This window comes from Salvelinus namaycush, chromosome 4 (genome assembly GCF_016432855.1).
Source record: "Salvelinus namaycush isolate Seneca chromosome 4, SaNama_1.0, whole genome shotgun sequence".
NCBI lineage: Eukaryota > Metazoa > Chordata > Actinopteri > Salmoniformes > Salmonidae > Salvelinus > Salvelinus namaycush.
The window spans coordinates 30817800-30841112 of NC_052310.1; the positions used below are offsets into that span (position 1 = coordinate 30817800).

The 23313-nt window shown below is 42.8% G+C and overlaps 1 protein-coding gene across 1 annotated transcript in view; it reads left to right on the plus strand.

Annotated features, from left to right (window-relative positions):
• Positions 1 to 23313, plus strand: part of LOC120046433 (cadherin-23-like) — a 569127-nt gene that overhangs the window by 463200 nt on the left and 82614 nt on the right. The window contains exons 38-45 of the mRNA XM_038991662.1: positions 2651 to 2770; positions 7080 to 7260; positions 7566 to 7699; positions 7880 to 8089; positions 9304 to 9411; positions 10212 to 10314; positions 17688 to 17813; positions 17978 to 18181. Of these exons, the coding sequence (XP_038847590.1) occupies positions 2651 to 2770; positions 7080 to 7260; positions 7566 to 7699; positions 7880 to 8089; positions 9304 to 9411; positions 10212 to 10314; positions 17688 to 17813; positions 17978 to 18181 (1186 nt within the window). The remainder of the gene's footprint in view (positions 1 to 2650; positions 2771 to 7079; positions 7261 to 7565; positions 7700 to 7879; positions 8090 to 9303; positions 9412 to 10211; positions 10315 to 17687; positions 17814 to 17977; positions 18182 to 23313) is intronic.

Consider the following 23313-nt stretch of genomic DNA (forward strand, 5'->3'; position numbering starts at 1 on the left):
CCTTCCTCTGACACCGCCTTGTATAGAGGTCCTGGATGGCAGGAAGCTTGGCCCCAGTGATATACTGGGCCGTTCGCACTACCCTCTGTAGTGCCATGCGGTCGGAGGACAAGCAGTTGCCATACCAGGCAGTGATGCAACCAGTCAGGATGCCCTCGATGGTGCAGCTGTAGAAGCTTTTGAGGATCTGGTGACCCATGCCAAATCTTTTCAGTCTCCTGAGGGCGACTCAGGACTGTCACGATGTGCTTTGACCATGTTAGTTTGACCTTGTTGGTTTGCTTTGACCATGTTAGTTTGTTGGTGATGTGGACACCAAGGAACTTGAAGCTCTCAACCTGCTCCACTGCAGCCCCGTCGATGAGAATGAGGCATGCTCGGTCCTCTTTTTCCTGTAGTCCACAATCATCTCCTTTGTCTTGATCAGAAAAAATAAGAAAATAAGAAAAATAAGCAAACACATTTGGTGTTCGCCAAAAGGCATGTGGGAGACTCCCCAAACATATGGAAGATGGTACTCTGATCAGATGAGACTAAAGTTGAGCTTTTTGGCCATCAAGGAAAACGCTATGTCTGGCGCAAAACCATAACCTTCATCACCCCGAGAATACATCCCCATAGTGAAGCATGGTGGTGGCAGCATCATGCTGTGGGGATGTTTTTCATCGGCAGGGACTGGGAAACTGGTCAGAATTGAAGGAATGATGGATGGCGCTAAATACAGGGAAATTCTTGAGGGAAACCTGTTTCAGTTTTCCAGAGATTTGAGACTAGGATGGAGGTTCACCTTCCAGCAGGACAATGACCCTAATCATACTAATAAAGCAACACTTGAGTGATTTAAGGGGAAACATTTAAATGTCTTGGAATGGCCTAGTCAAAGCCCAGACCTCAATCCAATGTAGAATCTGTGGTAGGACTTAAAGATTGCTGTACACCAGCAGGAACCCATCCAACTTGAAGGAGCTGGAGCAGTTTTGCCTTGAAGAATGGTAAAAAATCCCAGTGGCTAGGTGTGCCAAGCTTATAGAGACATATCCCAAGAGACTTGCAGCAGTAATTGCTGCAAAAGGTGGCTCTACAAAGTATTGACTTTGCGGGGGTGAATAGTTATGCACTCTCAAGTTTTCAGTTTTTTTTGTCTTATTTCTTGTTTGTTTCACAATAAAACATATTTTTAGCATCTTCAAAGTGGTAGGCATATTCTGTAAATGAAATTATACAAACCCCCCCCAAAATCTATTTTAATTCCAGGCTGTAAGGCAAGAAAATAGGAAAAATACCAAGCGGGGTGAAAACTTTTGCAAGCCACTATAGCCTTTGATTCTCCTGCAAAATGTCTTGATAAACTTGGGAATACATTTTTCTGTCGATGATAACATGCTTTCCAGGCCCTGGGGCAGCAAAGCAGCCCCAAACCATGATGCTCTCTCCACCATACTTTACAGTTGGGATGAGGTTTTGATGTTGGTGTGCTGTGCCTTTTTTTCTCCACACATAGTGTTGTGTGTTCCTTCCAAACAACTCAACTTTAGTTTTATCTGTCCACAGAATATTTTGCCAGAAGCGCTGTGGAAAATCCAGGTGCTATTTTGCGAACTTCAGACTTCAGTTTTTTTGGACAGCAGTGGCTTCTTCTGTGGTGTCCTCCCATGAACACCATTCTTGTTTAGTGTTTTACGTATCGTAGACTCTTCAACAGAGATTTTAGCATGTTCCAGAGATTTCTGTAAGTCTTTAGCTAACACTCTAGGATTCTTCTTAAACTCATTGAGCATTCTGCACTGTGCTCTTGCAGTCGTCTTTGCAGAACGGCCATTCCTAGGGAGAGTAGCAACAGTGCTGAACTTTCTCCATTTATAGACAATTTGTCCTACTGTGGACTGATGAACATCAAGGTTTTTAGAGATACTTTTCTAACCCTTTCCAGCATTATGCAAGTCAACAATTCTTAATCTTAGGTCTTCTAAGATCTCTTTTGTTCGAAGCATTGTTCACATTCTTGTGAATAGCAAACTCGAATTTTGTGAGTGTTTTTGTTGGGTAGGGCAACTCTAACCAACACCTCCAATCTCATCTCATTGATTGGACTCCAAGGTTAGCTGACTCCTGACACAAATTAGCTTTTGGAGAAGTCATTAGCCTAGGGGTTCACATACTTTTTCCAATCTACACTGTGAATGTTTAAATGATGTATTCAAAATAGACAAGAAAAACACAATCATTTGTGTGTTTTTAGTTTAAGCACACTATGTTTGTCTATTGTTGTGACCAAGATGAAGATCAGATCAAATGTTATGACTAACTTATGCAGAAATACAGGTCATTCCAAAGGGTTCACATACTTTTTATTGCCACTGTATGTGATAATAGTATGAACTTTCTGTAATTTCTTTTTTAGGTAAACACAAAAACTCACTTTCCCGTCGGCCCATCTTTTAGTATCAGAATTGTTGCAGAAGTGCTAACCCTGCCCATCAGGGACACCAGGCAGGTTAAAGCAACTACTCAAAGTATTTGAAAGATTTTAAGTTGTATTTGAACCCAGGTATGGTACTATGTGTAGGTTGTGGACACACTGAGTATACAGTATTTAGAATAGCATTGAGTGTTAAAGTATTTGTCTTTTTGTGCATGTGTATGTGTCCAGGGAAGGATTGTTGCAGTGAAGGAGCTGGACTTTGAGATCAGCAATGGACACTACACACTTATCGTCACAGCAACGGACCAGTGTCCCATCCATGCCCTCCGCCTGACTTCCAGCACCACGGTGATGACAATGACACACACACATACACACACTACATGACAGTAACTCTTTTTACACTGCATGTTCATCATGCAGTTATAATTTAATTGTTTTATCAAGGTAATTTACTTATAAATTAATCATACCAGGCAGTGATGCAACCAGTCAGGATACTCTCGATGTTGCAGCTGTAGAATCTTTTGAGGATCTGGTGACCCATGCCACATGTTTTCAGTCTCCTGAGGGGGAATAGGCTTTGTCGTGCCGTCTTCACGGCTGTCTTAGTGTGTTTGGACCATGATAGTTTGTTGGTGATGTGAACACCAAGGAACTTGACGCTCTCAACCTGTTCCACTCCAGCCCCGTCGATGAGAATGGGGGCGTGCTCGGTCCTCCTTTTCCTGTAGTCCACAATCATCTCCTTTGTCTTGATCACGTTGAGGGAGAGAATGTTGTCCTGGCACCACACGGAAAGGTCTATGACCTCCTCCCTATAGGCTGTCTCATCGTTGTTGCTGATCAGGCCTACCACTGTTGTGTCATCAGCAAACTTCATGATAGTGTTTGAGTCGTGCCTGGCTATGTAGTCATGAGTGAACAGTGAGTACAGTAGAGGACTGAACACGCACCCCTGAAGGGCCCCCAGGATCAGCATGGCGGATGTGTTGTTCCCTACCCTTACCACCTGGGGGCGGCCCATCAAGAAGTCCAGGATCCAGTTGCAGAGGTAGGGTCCTTAGCTTCTCAATGAGCTTTGAGTGCACTATGGTGTTGAAAGCTCAGCTGTAACTCAATGAATAGCCTTCTCACATAGGTGTTATTTTTGTCCAGGTGGGGGAGGGCAGTGTTGACTGCAATAGAGTTGCATCATCTGTGGATCTGTTGGGGCGGTATGCAAATTGGAGAGGGTCTAGTGTTTCTGGGGATAATGGTGTTGATGTGAGCCATGACCAGCCTTTCAAAGCACTTCATGGCTACAGATGTGAGTGCTATGGGTCAGCAGGCATTTAGGCATGTTACCTTAGTGTTCTTGGGCACAGGGATTATGTTGGTCTGCTTGAAACATGTTGGTATTACAGACTCAGTCAGGGACTGGTTGAAAATGTCAGTGAAGACACTTGCCAGTTGGTCAGCGCATGCTCGCAGTACACATAGTGGTAATCTGTTTGACCTTTCAGCCTTGTAAATGTTGGCCTGTTTAAAGGTCTTACTCACATCTGCTACGGAGAGCGTGATCACACAGTCGTCCGGAACAGCTGGTGCTCTTATGCATGTTTCAGTGTTAATTGCCTCGAAGCGAGCATAGAAGTAATTTAGCTCATCTGGTAGGTCCGTGTCACTTGGCAGCTCGCGGCTGTGCTTCCCTTTGTAGTATGTAATAGTTTGCAATCACATGCCACAACAACGTCATCGATGAAGCCAGTGACTGATGTGGTGTACTCCTCAATGCCATCGGAAGAATCCCGGAATATATTCCAGTCTGTGCTAGCAAAACAGTCCTGTAGCTTAGCATCTGCTTCATCTGACCACTTTCTTATTTACCGAGTCACTGGTGTTTCCTGCTTTAGTTTTTGCCTGTAAGCAGGAATCAGGAGGATATAATTATGGTCAGAATGGCAAGTCGAGGGAGAGCTTTGTATGCGTCTCTGTGTGTGGAGTAAAGGTGGTCTAGACTTTTTTTAACATGCTGGTAGAGATTACGTAGAACGAATTTGAGTTTTCCTGCATTAAAATCCCCGGCCAATTGGAGCACCACCTCTGGATGAGCGTTTTGCTGTTCGCTTATGTCCATATACAGCTCATTGAGTGTGGTTTTACGTGCCAGCATCGGTCTGAGGTGGTATATAGACAGCTACTAAAAATACAGATGAAAACTCTCTTGGTATATAGTGTGGTCTATAGCTTATCATGAGATACTCTACCTCAGGCGAGCAAAACCTCGAGACTTCCTTAGATTTTGTGCACCAGCTGTTGTTTACAAATATACAGAGGGCGCTGTTCTATCTTGCCGAAAAAGCTTACAACCCACCAGCTGTATGTTAATCATGTCGTCGTTCAGCCACGACTCTGTGAAACATAAGATATTACCGTTTTTAATGTTCAGTTGGTATGATATACAAGCTGTAGTTTGTCTATTTTATTATCGATTGATTGTGCCTTGGCTAATAGGACCAATGATAAAGGTAGATTACCCACTCGGCGACTGAACCTTCCAAGGTACCCGGACCGTCGTCCACGATATCTCCGTCTTTTCCTCCTGCGAATGACATACGTATAGACCAGGGGTTCCCAAACTTTCTCCCGCCTTCCAGCATTGGGGAACACCCCACCCCTCCTCCGCCTATGCCATGTTGATTTCTATGGGCTCAAGCGTTGTTCATGACAGTGAAGAGAAAATGTTGTAGGTTTAAAGCATATTTCCTGCAATTCTACACATTTTGTCATAGGGTGCAGAGAACATTTAGCAGTTTTAAACTAATTTTTATGGACAAGTTGATCTGGGCATTTCTGACAAGTTATATATAACTCTAAGGTATGACTGACATGACAAAAGGAAAACAATTTCAGCTATTTCTACTATCACAATTTTAAAGAGTAAGTTGAAAGCTGAACTGAGTCCCACTCCCCAAAAAATAATAATAATAATATACAGTCGAAGTCGGAAGTTTCCATACACTTAGGTTGGTGTCATTAAAACTCGTTTTTCAACCACAGGACATCTACTTTGCGCATGACACAAGTAATTTTTCCAACAATTGTTTACAGACAGATTATTTCACTTATAATTCACTGTATCACAATTCCAGCAGTTTACATACACTAAGTTTACTGTGCTTTTAAACAGCTTGGGAATTTCCAGAAAATTATGTCATGGCTTTATAAGCTTCTGATAGGCTAATTGACATCATTTGAGTCAATTGGAGGTGTACCTGTGGATGTATTTCAAGGCCTACCTTCAAACTCAGTGCCTCTTTGCTTGACATCATGGGAAAATCAAAGGAAATCAGCCAAGACCTCAGAAAACAAATTGGAGACCTCCACAAGTCTGGTTCATCCTTGGGAGCAATTTCCAAACACCTGAAGATACCACGTTCATCTGTACAAACAATAGTACCCAAGTATAAACACCATGGGACTGTCATACCGCTCAGGAAGGAGACCCGTTCTGTCTCCTAGAGATGAACGTACTTTGGTGCGAAAAGTGCAAAATCAATCCCAGAACAACAGCAAAGGACCTTGTGAAGATGCTGGAGGAAACAGGTACAAAAGTATCTATATGCACAGTAAAACGAGTCCTATATCGAAGTAACCTGAAAGGCCGCTCAGCAAGGAAGAAGCCACTTCTCCAAAACCCGCCGTAAAAAAAGCCAGACTACGGTTTGCAACTGCACATTGGGACAAAGCTCGTATTTTTTGGGAAAATGTGCTCTGGTCTGATGAAACAAAAATAGAACTGTTTGGCCATAATGACCATCGTTATGTTTGGAGGAAAAAGGGGGAGGCTTGCAAGCTGAAGAACACCATCCCAACCGTGAAGCACGGGGGTGGCAGCATCATGTTGTGGGGGCGCTTTGCTGCAGGAGGGACTGGTGCACTTCACAAAATAGATGGTATAATGGGGGAGGAAAATTATGTGGATGTATTGAAGCAACATCTCAAGACATCAGTCAGGAAGTTAAATCTTGGTTGCAAATGGGTCTTCCAAATTGACAATGACCTCAAGCATACTTCCAAAGTGGTGGCAAAATAGCTTAAGGACAACAAAGTCAAGGTATTGGAGTGGCCATCACAAAGCCCTGACTTCAATCCTATAGAAGATTTGTGGGCAGAACTGAGAAAGCGTGTGTGAGCAATGAGGCCTACAAACCTGACTCAGTTACACCAGCTTGGTCAGGAGGAATTGGCCAAAATTCACCCAACCTATTGTGGGAAGCTTGTGGAAGGCTTCCTGAAACGTTTGACCTTAAACAATTTAAAGGCAGTGCTACCAAATACTAAATGAGTGTATGTAAACGTCTGACCCACTGGGAATGTGATGAAAGAAATAAAAGCTGAAATAAATCATTCTCTATGCTATTATTCTGATATTACACAATCTTAAAATAAAGGGGTGATCCTAACAGACCTAAGACAGGGATTTTTACTAGGATTAAATGTCAGGAATTGTGAAAAAAGTGAGTTTGAATGTATTTGGCTAAGGTGTATGTAAACTTCCGACTTTAACTGTATGTGGACCCCCGCTCCCCCCCTGCCGACCCCCACAGTTCGGGAACCACTGTTATAGACCATAAAGATCTCTATTCAGGTTGTTTCCACCGGTCTTTTCCAGGTGTTGGTGAATGTCCTGGATGTGAACGATGTGACCCCCACCTTCACCAAGCCCTATGAGGGGCCCTTTGAGATAACAGAGGGCCAGCCGGGGCCCCGGGTCTGGACCCTCAAGGCCATCGACCAGGACTCTGGACTCAACGGCAAAGTGGAGTACAGCATCACTGCCGGAGACCCCCAGAGTGAGTAGGGTGTTTGTGTGTGTGTGTGTGTGTCTCTGTGGGGAGGGGGTGGGGTATATATGCGGGTGATTTACTATCCATGTGTGCATGTTTTTGTGTGTCTGTGTGTGTGTGTTTGTGTGTGTGTGTGTGTGTGTGTTTGTGTGTGTGTGTGTGTGTGTGTGTGTGTGTGTGTGTGTGTGTGTGTGTGTGTGTGTGTGTGTGTGTGTGTGTGTGTGTGTGTGTGTTTGCAGTATAAGGCTAGTAACAAACTAATCATGCTTCCCCTCTTTTGCTCTTGCTCTCTCTTTCTCTCTCTCTGTTAGATGAGTTTGTGGTTTCTCCAGTGGAGGGAGAGCTGCGTGTGAGGAGAGATGTGGAGCTGGACAGAGAGACCACACCCTTCTACAACATCACTGTCATGGCCAAAGACCTGGGTAACCCACCACGCAGCAGCATGGTATGTTCATACACATGTTCACAGAAACACACACACACACAGACATGCACTGATCCTGTGGTGCTTCCTGCTGACATGCTCAGACACTTATATGAACACAACACATGTGTGCGTCCACACACAAACACATACACACTAAGACCAAGTGTGACACTTTCCTGTGTCCTCTCCATCTCCCAGGTGGTGGTGGGTGTCCATGTGCTGGACATCAATGACAACGACCCCATGCTGTTGAACCTGCCCCACAACACCAGTGTGAGAGAGGGGGCGTCCATCCACACCTCGGTGACAACGGTCCAAGCACGGGATATGGACAGTGGACGCAACGCCCTGCTCACCTACAACATCACTGCCGGAAACCACGATGGAGCTTTCTACATCAATGACACTGTGAGAGACAGAGAGAGACAGAGAGAGAGAGAGAGGGAGGAAGAGGGAGGGAGGGAGTAAAAGGGGCAGAAAGGATAGAGAAGTGAGAAGAAGGGCTTGTTCTGAAAATGTAGACAAAATAAATTGATAAAAAGTCAGGAGCTAGGTTTCCATCCAATTGGTGACAGATTTTCATACGAATATTCTAAAATCCCCATCAAGAAAATATGCGAATTTTCCCACCAGTGGTTTCCACCAAGTGGAAATGTTGCGGATAAAAATCAGCGTGTGATAACATAGTGCACACAAAATGTTATTTTTCACTTAAGTTTTCATGTGCCAAATAAAAATAGAAAGTTTGATGTGTTTCCATCATATTTTGGGGTGGCAGGTAGCCTAGTGGTTAGAGCGTTGGGCCAGTAACCAAAAGGTTGCTAGATCGAATCCCCGAGCTGACAAGTTAAAAGTCTGTCGTTCAGCCCCTGAACAAGGCTGTTCCTAGGCTGTCATTTTCTTAACTGATTTGCCTACTTAAATAAAGGATAAAAAAAATAACAATAGTTTTGTCGCAAAAACTGTTGAATTAAATAGCAAATGTGCCTACTCTGGTCTTGGCACGTGCGCTCTAGCCAACAGCTCGCAGATACAGTGCAGGTAGGCTGTGTGGGTTGACTAGTCTACATGATGAGATTATTATGGAAAAGAGCGAGAATATGTTGATTTGTCAAATGTCAGTCAAGCATCGATCATCATGTCACCAGAATAAGACTCAATATATATTGTAAAGGAGCATCAAGCTCATCACCGTGCACTTTCACCACTCTGTGAAGTTCATCATAATTTATTTCATCTGTAGCCTAATAAACTGCATGATTTCTCAGAATTTACTTCGATTTGGTGGTTATTATATTAATACTTGTGCATAAAGGCGTTTCCACCGGCATTTTTCGTATATTTAATTTTACCGACAAAAAAAGATGCCACCATGTCGAACAAACAAATTATCTGTCGCCATATATTAAATTGTACCAAACTTCCTTTTTCCATCTCCGCTGTCGTGATTTTTTAAAATATACGGTATGACTTAAAAACTCACATAAAAACTGTGGATGGAAACGTGGTTATAGAGAGGCATTGAAAAGGGAAGGATATGGTATAAAAGTCAGGTCTATCCTCCATCTTGTGCGCAATCACCCCCCCCCCCCCCCCCCATGGTCTCTCTATCCCCCTCTCAGACAGGGATGGTGCAGGTGAACAGGCCTCTGGACAGAGAAAGGGTGGGGGAGTACAGACTGACCATCACCGTTAAAGACAACCCTGAGAATCCCCGCATCGCTCGCCGGGTACTGCTCCACACGCACACACACACACACACACACACTCACACTCACACTCACACTCACTCTCAAATAAGACAGGACTGATACTGGACCACTCAGGAACCACTCAACACCTCTTGGAAAGCCATTCTGGTGTGTTTTTGGCATTAACATTTGTGGAAATGTCCCGCTGAAAAATAAACTCTTATCCCAGGGTGAGGTTCTCAGAAGACTGAGGCGGGTTTTCCTCCAAATTTTTACCTGGGCTTTGCTCTTTTCATTTTTAGTTTGACCCTGACAAACTTCCCAGGCCCTGCCGTTGACAAGCATACCCATAACATGATGCTGCCGCCACAATACTTAAACACAAAGAGTTTCACTCAGTGCTGTGTTGTATTGGATTTGACCCAAACCTGTCGTTTTTAATTTAGGTCAAAAAGTGTATTTCTTTGCCGTGTTGTCTTGCAGTGTCACTAAACGGCCTTGCTGCAAACAATGGATGACTTGGAGTGGATTTTTAACACAGTCTTCCTTCTTTACACTTTATCATACAGGCCAGTAATGTGGATTGAATGCAATGTTGTTGATCCTCTGTATTTTCCAGTATTGTGATATGGATTTTTGTCCATATTGCCCAGCTCTACATAGATGGCATTATTCAATGGCACACATGTGCCTCTCAAATATTGCATGGAATGACAGCTATTTGCTTTTTTATTGAGAACATTTCTCACCTTGTTCCCTGCCCCTCCATCCTATCCTACCCCATTCACCCCTCCCTCCCCAATCCATCACTCTCTCCCTCCTTCCATCCCTTTCTCTAGGACTCAGACATGCTGGTGATCACAGTTCTGGATGATAATGACAACAGGCCCATATTCACACAGACCAGCTACCGGGCTGAGATCTCTGAGAACTCCCCCTCAGGTACCAACCTCACTGATGTGTTTTTCTGACTTTCTCTCTGTATCTGTCACTCGGTGCGTTTGGTTGGCTGGCGGGGGAACTGTCTTGACAGTCTGGCTAGTATATATATATATAGTACCAGTCAAAGGTTTGGACACTCCTACTCTCATTCAAGGGTTTTTCTTTATTTTTACTATTTTCTACATTGAGTAGTAATGGTGAAGACATCAAAACTATTAAATAACATATATGGAATCAGGTAGGGCTCCTGAGTGGCACAGCGGTCTAAGGCACTACATCTCAGTGCTAGAGGTGTTACTACAGACCATGGTTCGATTCCAGGCTATATCACAACCGGCCATGGTAGGGAGTCCCATACTGCGGTGCACAATTGGCCCAGCGTCGTTCAGGTTAAGGTTTGATCGGGGTAGGCTGTCATTGTAAATAAGAATTTGTTGCCTAGTTAAAGAAAGGTTAAGTAAACAAAAGTGTTAAATATATTTTAGATTCAAAATAATTATGGACTGTCATTTCTCTTTGCTTATTTGAGCTGCTCTCGCCATAATATGGACTTGGTATTTTACCAAATAGGGCTATCTTCTGTCTACCACCCTTACTTTGTCACAACACAACTGATTGGCTCAAACGCATTAAGAAGGAAAGACATTTTTAACAAGGCACACCTGTTAATTGAAATGCATACCATGAAGCTGGTTGAGAGAATGCCAAGAGTGTGCAAAGCTGTCATCAAGGCAAAGGGTGGCTACTTTGAAGAATTTCAAATATAAATTATTATTATTATAATTATACTTTTTTGGTTACTACATGATTCCATATGTGTTATTTCATAGTTTATTCTACAATGTAGAAAACAGTAAAACAAAGAAAAACCCTTGAATGAGTTGGTGTGTCCAAACTTTTGACTGGTACTGTATATATATATATATATATATATATATATATATATATATATATATATATATATATATATATATATATATATATATATAATTCCACAAATTCAATTTATTGAACAGTTGAATTGGTTTTATTTTTATATAGCCTACAGTAACAAACTAATGAAAATGCTATGTTATTATTTTAAATAAATAAAACATCTTATTCCAATGTTACCTCATGAACACAACCAGATATTCGAGCATGATTTTCGAGCATGTTATGAAACATATTAATTACACTTTTAAAATGTTACAGTCAGAATGACTGCTCGTTAGCTTGAAGGGGGGTCTCTCGGGGCCCAGCGGTTCTAGTTTTAAACAGCATGATCATTACAGAGGTGCACCTTGTGCTGGGGACAATAAGAGGCCACTCTAAAATGCCACAGATTTCTCAAGTTTTGAAGTAGCGTGCAATTGGCATACTGACCACAGGAATGTCCACCAGAGTTGCCAGATAATTTAATGTTAATTTCTCTACCATAAGCCGCCTCCAACGTAGTTTTAGAGAATTTGGCAGTACGTCCAACTGGCCTCACAACAGCAAACCACGTTTAACCATGTCAGCACAGGACCTCCACATCCGGCTTCTTCACCTGCAGAATTGTCTGAGACCAGCCATCCAGACAGCTGATGAAACTGTGGGTTTGCACAACCAAATAATTTTTGCACAAACTGTCAGATACCATCTCAAGGAAACTCATCTGTGTGCTCGTCATCCTCACCAGGGTCTTGACCTGACTGCAGTTCGGCATCGTAACCATCTTCAGTGGGCAAATGCTCACCTTCAATGGCCACTGGCATGAGGGGAGAAGTGTGCTCTTCACAGATGAATCCCGGTTTCAACTGTACCGGGCAGATGGCAGACAACGTGTATGGCGTTGTGTGGGCAAGGAAGTCTGCTGATGTCAATTTTGTGAACAGTGACCCATGGTGTAGGTGGGGTTATGGTATGGGCATTACTGGAAGCTGAAAATGTCCCAGTTCTTCCATGGCCTGCACACTCACCAGACATGTCACCCATTGAGCATGTCCGGGATGCTCAGGATCGCTGTGCACGACCACTTGTTGCAGTTCCCACCCATATCCAGCAACTTCGCACAGCCATTGAAGATGAGTGGGACAACATTCCACAGGCCACAATCAGCCTGATTAACTCTATGCAAAGGAGATGTGTCGCGCTGCAAGTCGCAACTGGTAGTCACACCAGATACTGACTGGTTTTCTGGTCAGTTCCCTACCTTTTTTTAAGGTACTGTATCTGTGACCAACAGATGCATATCTGTATTCCCAGGCATGTGCAATGCATAGATTAGGGCTTATCAAATCCATTTAAATTGACCCTTTTCCTTATATGAACTGTAACTCAGTAAAATCTTCGAAATAGTTGCATGTTGCGTTTATTTTTTGTTCAATGTATTTAGCAGTCTGGCTATTTAGCAGTCTTATGCCTTCAGGTAGAAGCTGTCTCGGAGCCTATTGGTCCGAGAGCCGTTGCTCCGGTACCGTTTGCCGGATCGTAGCAGAGTGAACATGGGTGGCTTGAGTGTTTGGAAATTTTTCGGACCTTCCTCTGACACCGCCTGGTATAGAGGTCCTGGATGGCAGGGAGCTCAACCCCAGTGATGTACTTGGCTTTCCGCACCACACTCTGTAGTGCTTTGCGCTCAAGGGCGGTGTCTTTGCCATATGAAGCGGTGATGAAGCCTGTGAAGATGCTCTCGATTGTGCAGCTGTAGAACCTTTTGATTATCCGAGGGCCCCTTGCCAAATCTTTTCAGCATCCTGAGTGGGAAGAGGCGCAGCCGTGCTTTCTTCACAACTGTGTGGGTGTGTGGGGACCATGTTATGCCCTTAGTGATGTGGATGCCAAGGAACATAAAGCTCTCGACCCACTCTGCAACAGCAACTCTCCCCTCTTTCTCCTATAGTCCACGATCAGCTCCTTGGTCTTACTGACATTGAGGGAGAGGTTGTTGCTCTGGCACCACACTGCTAAGTATTTGACCTCCTCACTGTAGGCTGACTCATCCCCGTTGGTGATCAGGCCTACCACCGTTGTGTCGTCAGCAAACATGATGATAGTTTTGGAGTCATGGATGAACGCAGTCATGTGTAAACAGGGAGTACAGGAGGGAACTATGCACACACCTCTGAGGGGCCCCCGTGTTGAGGGTCAGCATGGAGGAGGTGATGTTGCCTACCCTCATCACCTGGGGCTGGCCCATCATGAAGTCCAGGATCCAGTTGCAGGGTCCCTAACTTGGTGATGATCTTACAGGGGATTATTTTGTTGAACGCTGATCTGTAGTCTATGAACAGCATTCTAAACAGTTATTTCCCCTCTTGTCCAGTTGGGAGAGGGCAGTGGGAAGTGCAACTGATATTGTGTCGTCTTTGGATCTGTTCTGGTGTTATACAAATTGGAGTGGGTCTAGGGTGTCTGGGATGATGGTGTTGATGTGTGTCATGACCAGCCTTTCAAAGCACTTCATAATTACAGATGTGAGTGCTACAGGGCGATAGACATTTAGGCAGGTTACCTTGGAGCTCTTGGGAACAGTGACAATGGTGGTCAGCTTGAAACATGTTGGGATTACAGACTGGGACAAGGATAAATTGATTGAAAATGTCTGTGAAGACTCTTACCAGGTAGTCTGCGCATGCTATGATATCGTGCTCTGGTCTTCCATCTGGCCCAGCGGCTTTGTGATTGTTAACCTGTTGCATGGACTCACTCCGTGTGCAATAATAGTGGTGAACATGACTTGAATGACAACCCCATCTCTGTACCTAGGGCTGTTACGGTGACCGTATTACCGCCACACCAGCGGTCACAAGTCATGACGGCAATCAAATTCCACGTGACCATTTAGTCACGGTAATTAGGCTTCTCCAAGGTCTGATGCTGCTGATGGTCATATAATGTGAAGAATCTGATCTGTTGCGTCAGCCTCATTGCTTAAAAATGTTTTTTTTTGATGCTAGTGGTTTTATTAATTTGGGATCCAACACATCCCACAACTGTCCCAGACTATATTTGAAATATTTATTTCTCACACAGAATAAAATAGGTCAACTTTTGTACTATGGGGGATAGTAGTTTTACATAGGCTAGTGCTTTTTCGGTTCATTAGGCCTACTCATCTTGTTGGCTGACAAAAGTAAATGTGGACAGTTCTTCCAATATCTTCAATATGTGTCTCTAAATTGGATTAGGACTCCGTCTTCACTTGTAGCCTGTGAGAAAGACCCGATCAAGTGATGGAGAGCCTTGTGAGTGAGAGGTGTTTCGAGCATGCAGCCGGGAGAAGGGAATTCAAGTTATTATATTCAGCCCAAGGGCACAACAGCCGCTGGCCGCAAAAGGAATGGATTTTTACGGGGCATTACGGCCACACAAAGGGGATGCCACCGAGAAATTCGAGGCATTATCAAGCGCTTGTCAAATTGTGAATGAGAGACTGATTAAGTGTTTACAGCCTGCGCAAAATACATAGCAGAGCTCATGCCTTTCATGCAACTTAAAAAAAAAAAATTGTCATGGAGCCTTAGAATGTATTAAAAATCTAAACATATAGCCCAACATTTTTATCACAACTACAGTTATATAAATAACTCTAAATTAAGCATATAGGAGTACCTGTTTCTTTGTTAACCACTCAACATGTGTGCAATCCCTCTAATCGTTTATCTATTTTATTCAGCTATGTTCAATTGTATTCTTCATACTATAAAATAATATAAAATAATGCCAGAGAATTCTAAGCAAATCTTGTCTGCTAAATGAACTAGTGTAGGCCACAGCCATATGGCATAGCCAGATCATTTAACTCAGAGTATGCTATTCTGTTCTTCTGAAATAGACTACATTTTCTTCATTTCATGTTTCATTAGACCGTCTAAAATAAATAATGGATTTATTGTGATAGTGTAGGCTATATTACATGGATTTATTAGATTTTTTTTTTTTAAGTAGATTTACCAGTGGATGGTAGGCTGCCAGGAGATGCTAAATGTGTTAATGTTAATTAACAGTCAATTACTGTGAGACCGGCAGTTATTTTCTTGACAGTCACCGGCTGACGAAATTTCATGATTTCATTTTTCAACAGCCCTATCTGTACCACACACATACAATTATCTGTAAGGTCCCTCAATCGAGAAGTGAATTTCAAGTACAGACTCAACCACAAAGACCAAGGAGGTGTTCTAATGCCTCGCAAAGAAGAGTACCTATTGGTAGATGGGTGACAATAAAAAAAGCAGACACTGAATATCCCTTTGAGCTTTGTGAATTTATCAATTACGCTTTGGATGGTTTATCCATACACTCAGTCACTACAAATATACAGGCCTCCTTCCTAACTCAGTTGCTGGAAAGGGAAGAAACCTGTCACGAGAATTTTTATCCCGATGGTTGAACTCAACTATCACTCAAGCTTTGTCTATTTCACCAAAGGTCATAAATCTCCGGTTTAATAAAGAATTAGACAAAGTCTCAGATTCTGCAATAGATCAATACTTTATTCAGAGAGCACTCTGACTTCAAAATGAGAACACAATCATTTTATAACATACACACACACAAATGAACTCACATCAGTAGAAACTCCACCTCTCTTTAGGTGGGCTGTATTTTTCCACAATACTAACACATAGTTTCTCATTATCTTCTGCAAGCCTAGCCATTTCTAACAGTTACTCCCCTACCTAGGTTGGGGAGGCCTCTTTCCTGTTATTGGTTTCAGAGTTCTCACAAGTCGACAGTTCAGTTGGCCTTGGATGTCTCAACTATACCCAGCTCATATTGCAAAATAGTAACACAATGGCCTAGTCACACACATTATTGAATTATGACTCTTAACACATCTCATACAATTATATGGTTTCAGGGTGGAATACTTTAGTCATTATCTTAAACATACAAATTATTTTATCAAAACCGCTCAGGGATTTACTATGAGGCCAATGGTCATTTTAAAACAGTTACAGAGTTTAATGGCTGTGATACGAGAAAACTGAGGATGGATCAACAACATTGACAGCCAATAGAAGCTCATCATAACACACCCCTTCTTACATGTGTCTCTTCGGGTAAATCTTCTCCAGGTGAACCAGGGGCTTGAGCTGCTCAGCGAAAATGACAGAGTGAAAAGAAGGAAGCTTGTAGAATGGCGCCGGAGGACATGGCTGCCGTTTTACAATCCACTAACCAATTGTACTATTGTGTGTGTTTTCCGCGTTATTTGTAACTTATTTTGAACATAATGTTTCTGCCACTGTGTCTTGTGACCAAAAAGAGCTTCTAGATATCAGGACAGTGATTACTCACCCCGTACTGGAGGAATACTTTTTCTTTAACGAGTCCGACGGGAAGGATTTACTTCAGACGCCCAAAAAGGCCCTCATCCCCGTTATTCGCAGGAGAAAGAGACGGAGATATGGGCGATGAAGGTCTGGGCGCCTTGTAAAGATTCTGCGGCGAGCGGGTAATCTTCCTTTAACATCGGTCCTATTAGCCAATCAATGGAAAATAAATTGACGAACTATGATCACATAGTTTTGTAATTGAACAAAACTATGCTACATTTTATCTCTGAGACCCTCAGGATGACAAATCAGAGCAAGATTACTCAATGTAAGTACATTATTTAGCTTCAGAGGTGAATGTATCAAACCAGTTGCCGTGATACAAGTTTTTTGTTGTTGTGCTCTCTCCTCAAACAATAGCATGGTATTTTTTCACTGTAATAGCTACTATTAAAATGTACAGTGCAGTTAGAATAACAATAATTTAAGCTTTCGGCCCATATAAGACATGTCTATGTCCTGGGAAATGTTCTTGTTACTTAAAGCGTCATGCTAATCACATTAGTGCACGATCGGGACACCGATCTCGTAGAGGTTAATAAATAAAAAGATTGTAGAATTTTTCTTTCACATTACAGAGTATTGTTTGTGGAACGTTGACAAAAAATGACAATTAAATCAATTTGAATCCCACTTTGTAACATAACAATATGTGTCCAAAGTCAAGGGGTGTGAATACTTTCTGAAGGTACTGTATGTCTGTCTGGATGTCTGTCTGTCTCTGTCGCTCTGGCTGGCTGACTCTGTCTCTCTCTCTCTCTCTCTCTCTCTCTGTCTCTCTGTCTGTTTAAATTGACAATGTTTATTTCCTCTGCTACCTCTATCCCTTGCGTGGCCCTCAAAACCTCCTACGCTTTTCTTGTCTTTATATCTGCTTTCGTCTATGCTTCGATGACTCATGCTTCTCTCTCTTCCCACTCTCTTCCAATCTCAATCTTTTCCTCTTTCATTCATCAATCATTCTTGCCCTTCCCTCCTCAACTCTTGTATTTAACTTTCCTCTCCCCATCTGCCATCCTACACATCACCCTTTCTCCCCCTATCCATTCCTCCATCCTCTCTCAGGCAGTGCTGTGTCAGTGTTGAATGGACCAGTGTTGGCTGAGGACAAAGACATTGGGCCCAACGCTGTGGTCAGGTACCGTCTGCTGGGAACAAGACTGGACCTCTTCACTGTGGACTCTGATACAGGTCTGACACACACACACACACATATCATTAATCATAATTTTCAAGTCAAATCACATTTTATTTGTCACATTCTTCGTAGACAACAGGTGCAGACTAACAGTGAAATGCTTACTTCATCACCAATTATCCCACTGCCTGTACCTCTCCCCTGTTCCCCCCTGCAGGTATAGTGCGTGTGCGACAGAAGGCTCTGTTGGACCGCGAGGCGTTTGTGGAGCCGCGGGTGGAGCTGCTCCTGGTGGGGGAGGATGTGGGAGGGCTCAACAGCAGCGTGCCCCTCACTGTGACAATCATGGACCAGAACGACAACCCTCCTGTCTTTAACCCCCCCAGCCTCACTGTGCACCTCCCTGAGAACAGCCCCACTGGTGAGTGTGTGTTGATGGGTGGGTGGGTGGATGGATGGTGGTGTGTGGAGGTGTGTTGGTTCTTCTATCCTTGTGGGGACCTAAAATCCTACAAAGTCCCAACAAAGATAGCAAAACAAGAAAATGTCTCCCTCATGGGGACATTTCCCACGGATTATGGATTAGAGTTACAGGTTATGGTAAGGGTTAGGTTCAGGGTTAGGGGTTAGGGAAAATACGATTTTGAAAGGAAATACATTTTAGGTCCCCACAAGGATAGAAGAACACAACATGTGTGTGTGTGTATGTGTGTGTCTGTGTGACTCTATGCATGCATGAATGCGTGTGTATGTACTCACTGTCAACTGCATTTATTTACAGCAAACGTAACATGTGTAAATATTTGTATGAACATAACAAGTTTGAACAACGGAGACATAAACTGAACAAGTTCACAGATATGTGACTAACAGAAATGGAATAATGTGTCCCTGAACAAAGGGAGGGTCAAAATCAAAAAGTAACAGTCATTATCTGGTGTGGGCCACCAGCTGCATTAAGTACTGCAGTGCATCTCCTCCTCATGGACTGCACCAGATTTGCCAGTTCTTGCTGTGAGATGTTACCCCATTCTTCCACCAAGGCAAGTTACCGGACATTTCTGGGGGGAATGCCCCTAGCCCTCACCCTCCAATCCAACAGGTCCCAGACGTGCTTAATGGGATTGAGATCGGCTCTTCGCTCTACATTTATATTTACATTTTAGTCATTTAGCAGACGCTCTTATCCAGAGCGACTTACAGTAGAGTGCATACATTTTATTACATTTTTTTTTTTACACACTGAGACAAGGATATCCCTACCGGCCAATCCCTCCCTAACCCCTAAACCGGACGACGCTATGCCAATTGTGCGTCGCCCCATGGACCTCCCGGTTGCGGCCGGCTGCGACAGAGCCTGGGCGTGAACCCAGAGACTCTGGTGGCGCAGCTAGCACTGCGATGCAGTGCCCTAGACCACTGCGCCACCCGGCACCCCTGGTTAGACAAAACAACGACTCGTCAGTGAAGAGCGCTTTGTTGTTGCCGGTGATGTCTGGTGAGGACCTGCCTTACAACAGGCCTAAAAGCCCTCAGTCCAGCCTCTCTCAGCCTATTGCGGACAGTCTGAGCACTGATGGAGAGAATGTGCGTTCCTGGTGTAACTCGGACAGTTGTTATTGCCATCCTGTACCTGTCACGCAGGTGTGATGTTCGGATGTACTGATCCTGTACAGGTGTTGTTATACATGGCCTGCCACTGCGAGGAAGATCGGCTGTCCGTCCTGTCTCCCTGTAGCGCTGTCTTAGGCATCTCACAGTACGGCCATTGCAATTTATTGCCCTGGCCACATCTGCAGTCCTCATGCGTCCTTGCAGCATGCCTAAGGCACATTCACACAGATGAGCAGGGACCCTGGGCATCTTTCTTTTGGTGTTTTTCAGAGTCAGTAGAAAGGCCTCTTTAGTGTCCTAAGTTTTCATAACTGTGACCTTAATTGCCTACCGTCTGTAAGCTGTTAGTGTCTTAACGACTGTTCCATAGGTGCATGTTCATTAATTGTTTATGGTTCATTGAACAAGCATGGGAAACAGTGTGTAAACCCGTTACAATGAAGATCTGTGAAGTTATTTGGATTTTTGAATGATCTTTGAAAGACTTGGTCCTGAAAAAGGGACTTTTCCTTTTTTGCTAAGTTAAAAAAATACACTAATCATCCCAAGTCACAGATACATAGACCTACCGGGATTTTCCATGCACCGGCAGAACAGAGACGCTACCTCGAGTAAGATGAGAGTTGGGGGTGTGTGTCTTTTTGTCAATAACAGCTGGTGTGCGATGTCTAATATTAAAGAAGTCTCAAGGTATTACTCACCTGAGGTAGAGTACCTTATGATAAGCTGTAGACCACACTATCTACCAGGAGAGTTCTCATCTGTATTGTTCGTAGCCTTCTATTTACCACCACAAAATGAAGTTGGCACTAAGACCGCTCTCAACCAACTCTATAAGGCCATAAGCAAACAAGAAGATGCTCACCCAGAAGTTGCGCTCCTAGTGGCTGGGGATTTTAATGCAGGCAAACTTTAATCAGTTTTACCAAATTTTTACCAGCATGTCACATGTGCAACCAGGGAAAAAAATCCTAGACCACCTTTACTCCACACACAGAGAAGCATACAAAGTTCTCTCTCACCCTCCATTTGGCAAATCTGACCAAATTTCTATCCTCCTGATTCCTGCGTACAAGCAAAAACTAAAGCAGGAAGTAGCAGTGACTCGCTCAATACAGAAGTGGTCAGATGAAGCATATGCTACACTACAGGACAGTTTTGCTAGCACAGACTGGAATACAGTTGAAGTCAGAAGTTTACATACACCTTAGCCAAATCAAATCAGTTTACTACAATTTAATTGTAGTAAAAATTCCCTGTTTTAGGTCAGTTAGGATCACCACTTTATTTTAAGAATGTGAAATGTCAGAATAATAATAGAGAGAATTATTTATTTCAGCTTTTATTTCTTTCATCACATTCCCAGTGAATCAGAAGTTTACATACACTCAATTAGTATTTGGTAGCATTACCTTTAAAATTGTTTAACTTGGGTCAAACGTTTTGGGTAGCATTCCACAAACTTCCCACAACAAGTTGTGTGAATTTTGGCCTATTCATCCTGACAGAGCTGGTGTAACTGAGTCAGGTTTGTAGGCCGTTTTTCAGTTCTGCCCACATATTTTCTGTAGGGTTGAGGTCAGGGCTTTGTGATGGCCACTCCAATACCTTGACTTTGTTGTCCTTAAGCCATTTTGCCACAACTTTGGAGGTATGCTTTGGGTCATTGTCCATTTGGAAGACCCATTTGCCACCAAGCTTTAACTTCCTGACTGATGTCTTGAGATGTTGTGGGGCGGCAGGTAGCATAGTGGTTAGAGCGTTGGACTAGTATCTGGAAGGTTGCAAGATTGAATCCCTGAGCTATTTAACTTTCACACATTAACAAGTCCAATACAGCAAATGAAAGGTACACATCTTGTGAATCCAGCCAACATGTCCGATTTTTAAAATGTTTTACAGCGAAAACAGCACGTATATTTATGTTAGCTCACCACCAAATACAAAAAAGCACTAACATTTTTCACAGCACAGGTAGCATGCACAAAACCAACCAAACTAACCAAGAACCAACCAAACTAACCAACAAACAACTTCATCAGATGACAGTCTTATAACATGTTATTCAATAAATCTATGTTTTGTTCGAAAAATTTGCATATTTCAGGTATAAATCATAGTTTACATTGCAGCTACAATCAGAAATTGCACCGAAAGCAGCCAGAATAATTACAGACACCAACGTCAAATACCTAAATACTCATCATAAAACATTTCAGAAAAATACATAGTGTACAGCAAATGAAAGACAAGCATCTTGTGAATCCAGCCAATATTTCCGATTTCTTAAGTGTTTTACAGCGAAAACAAAATATAGCGTTATATTAGCTTACCACAATAGCCAGAAACACAAGCCATTTACCCGCAGCAAAAGTTAGCGATCCGAACAAACCAGCAAAAGATATATAATTTTTGACTAACCTTGATAAGCTTCATCAGATGACAGTCCTATAACATCAGGTTATACATACACTTATGTTTTGTTCGAAAATGTGCATATTTAGAGCTGAAATCAGTGGTTATACATTGTGCTAACGTAGCATCTTTTTCCCAGAATGTGCGGATATTTTTATGACACTCAACTATTCTGACCAAATAACTATACATAAACGTTACTAAAAAATAAATGTTGTATAGGAAATGATAGATACATTAGTTCTTAATGAAATCGCCGTGTTAGAATTCTAAAGATAACTTCATTACCACATCCAGCTTACGTTATAACGAGAGAGAGCCCAAATCTGGGCGCAATATAATTGTCAACATATTCCGACAGATATATGAAATATCATCATAAAATGGGTCCTACTTTTATTGATCTTCCATCAGAATGTTGTACAAGGGTGTCCTTTGTCCAGAACAATCGTTGTTTGGTTTTAGCCTTCTTGGCCTTCTTCACTCTCGAATTAGCAAGCTAACTAGCCAAGTGGCGCATAGCTCTCCATCTTCACCATACCCAGAGAACGCAACACGCCTAACGTCCCGAAAAAATGTCAATAATCTAATAAAACTATATTGAAAAAACATACTTTACGATGATATTGTCACATGTATCAAATAAAATAAAAGCCGGAGATATTAGTCGTCTATAACGACAGCTTATCAGAAGGCAATACCAGGTCCCTTCTCGCGCTCTCCAGAAAACAGGAAACTGGTGACACGTCATACAAAGAGCTTTTATTCGACCCCAGATCAAGTTATACACCCCATTTCTTCTCTCACTGCCTGTCGACATCTAGTGGAAGACGTATGAAGTGCATGTATTCTCATAAATATCAAGGACATTTATAGGCAGGCCCTAGAACAGAGCATCGATTTCAGATTTTCCACTTCCTGTCAGGAAGTTTGCTGCAAAATGAGTTCTGTTTTACTCACAGATATAATTCAAAAGGTTTTAGAAACTAGAGAGTGTTTTCTATCCAATAGTAATAATAATATGCATATTGTACGAGCAAGAATTGAGTACGAGGCCGTTTGAAATGGGCACCTTTATCCAAGTTACTCAATACTGCCCCTGTAGCCATAAGAAGTTAACTGACTTGCCTAGTTAAATAAAGGTAAAATAAAAAAAGAAATGTTGCTTCAATATATCCACATAATTCTTATTTCTCATGATGCCATCTATTTTGTGAAGTGCACCAGCCCCTCCTTTAGCAAAGCACCCCCACAACATGATGCTGCCACCCCCGTGCTTCACGGTTGGGATGGTGTTCTTCAGCTTGCAAGCCTCCCCCTTTTTCCTCCAAACATAATGATGGTCATTATGGCCAAACCGTTCTATTTTTGTTTCATCAGACCAGAGAATATTTCTCCAAAAAGTACAATCTTTGTCCCCATGTGCATTTGCAAACCGTAGTCTGGCTTTTTTATGGCAGTTTTGGAGCAGTGGCTTTTTCCTTGCTGAACGGCCTCTCGATATAGGACTCGTTTTACTGTGGA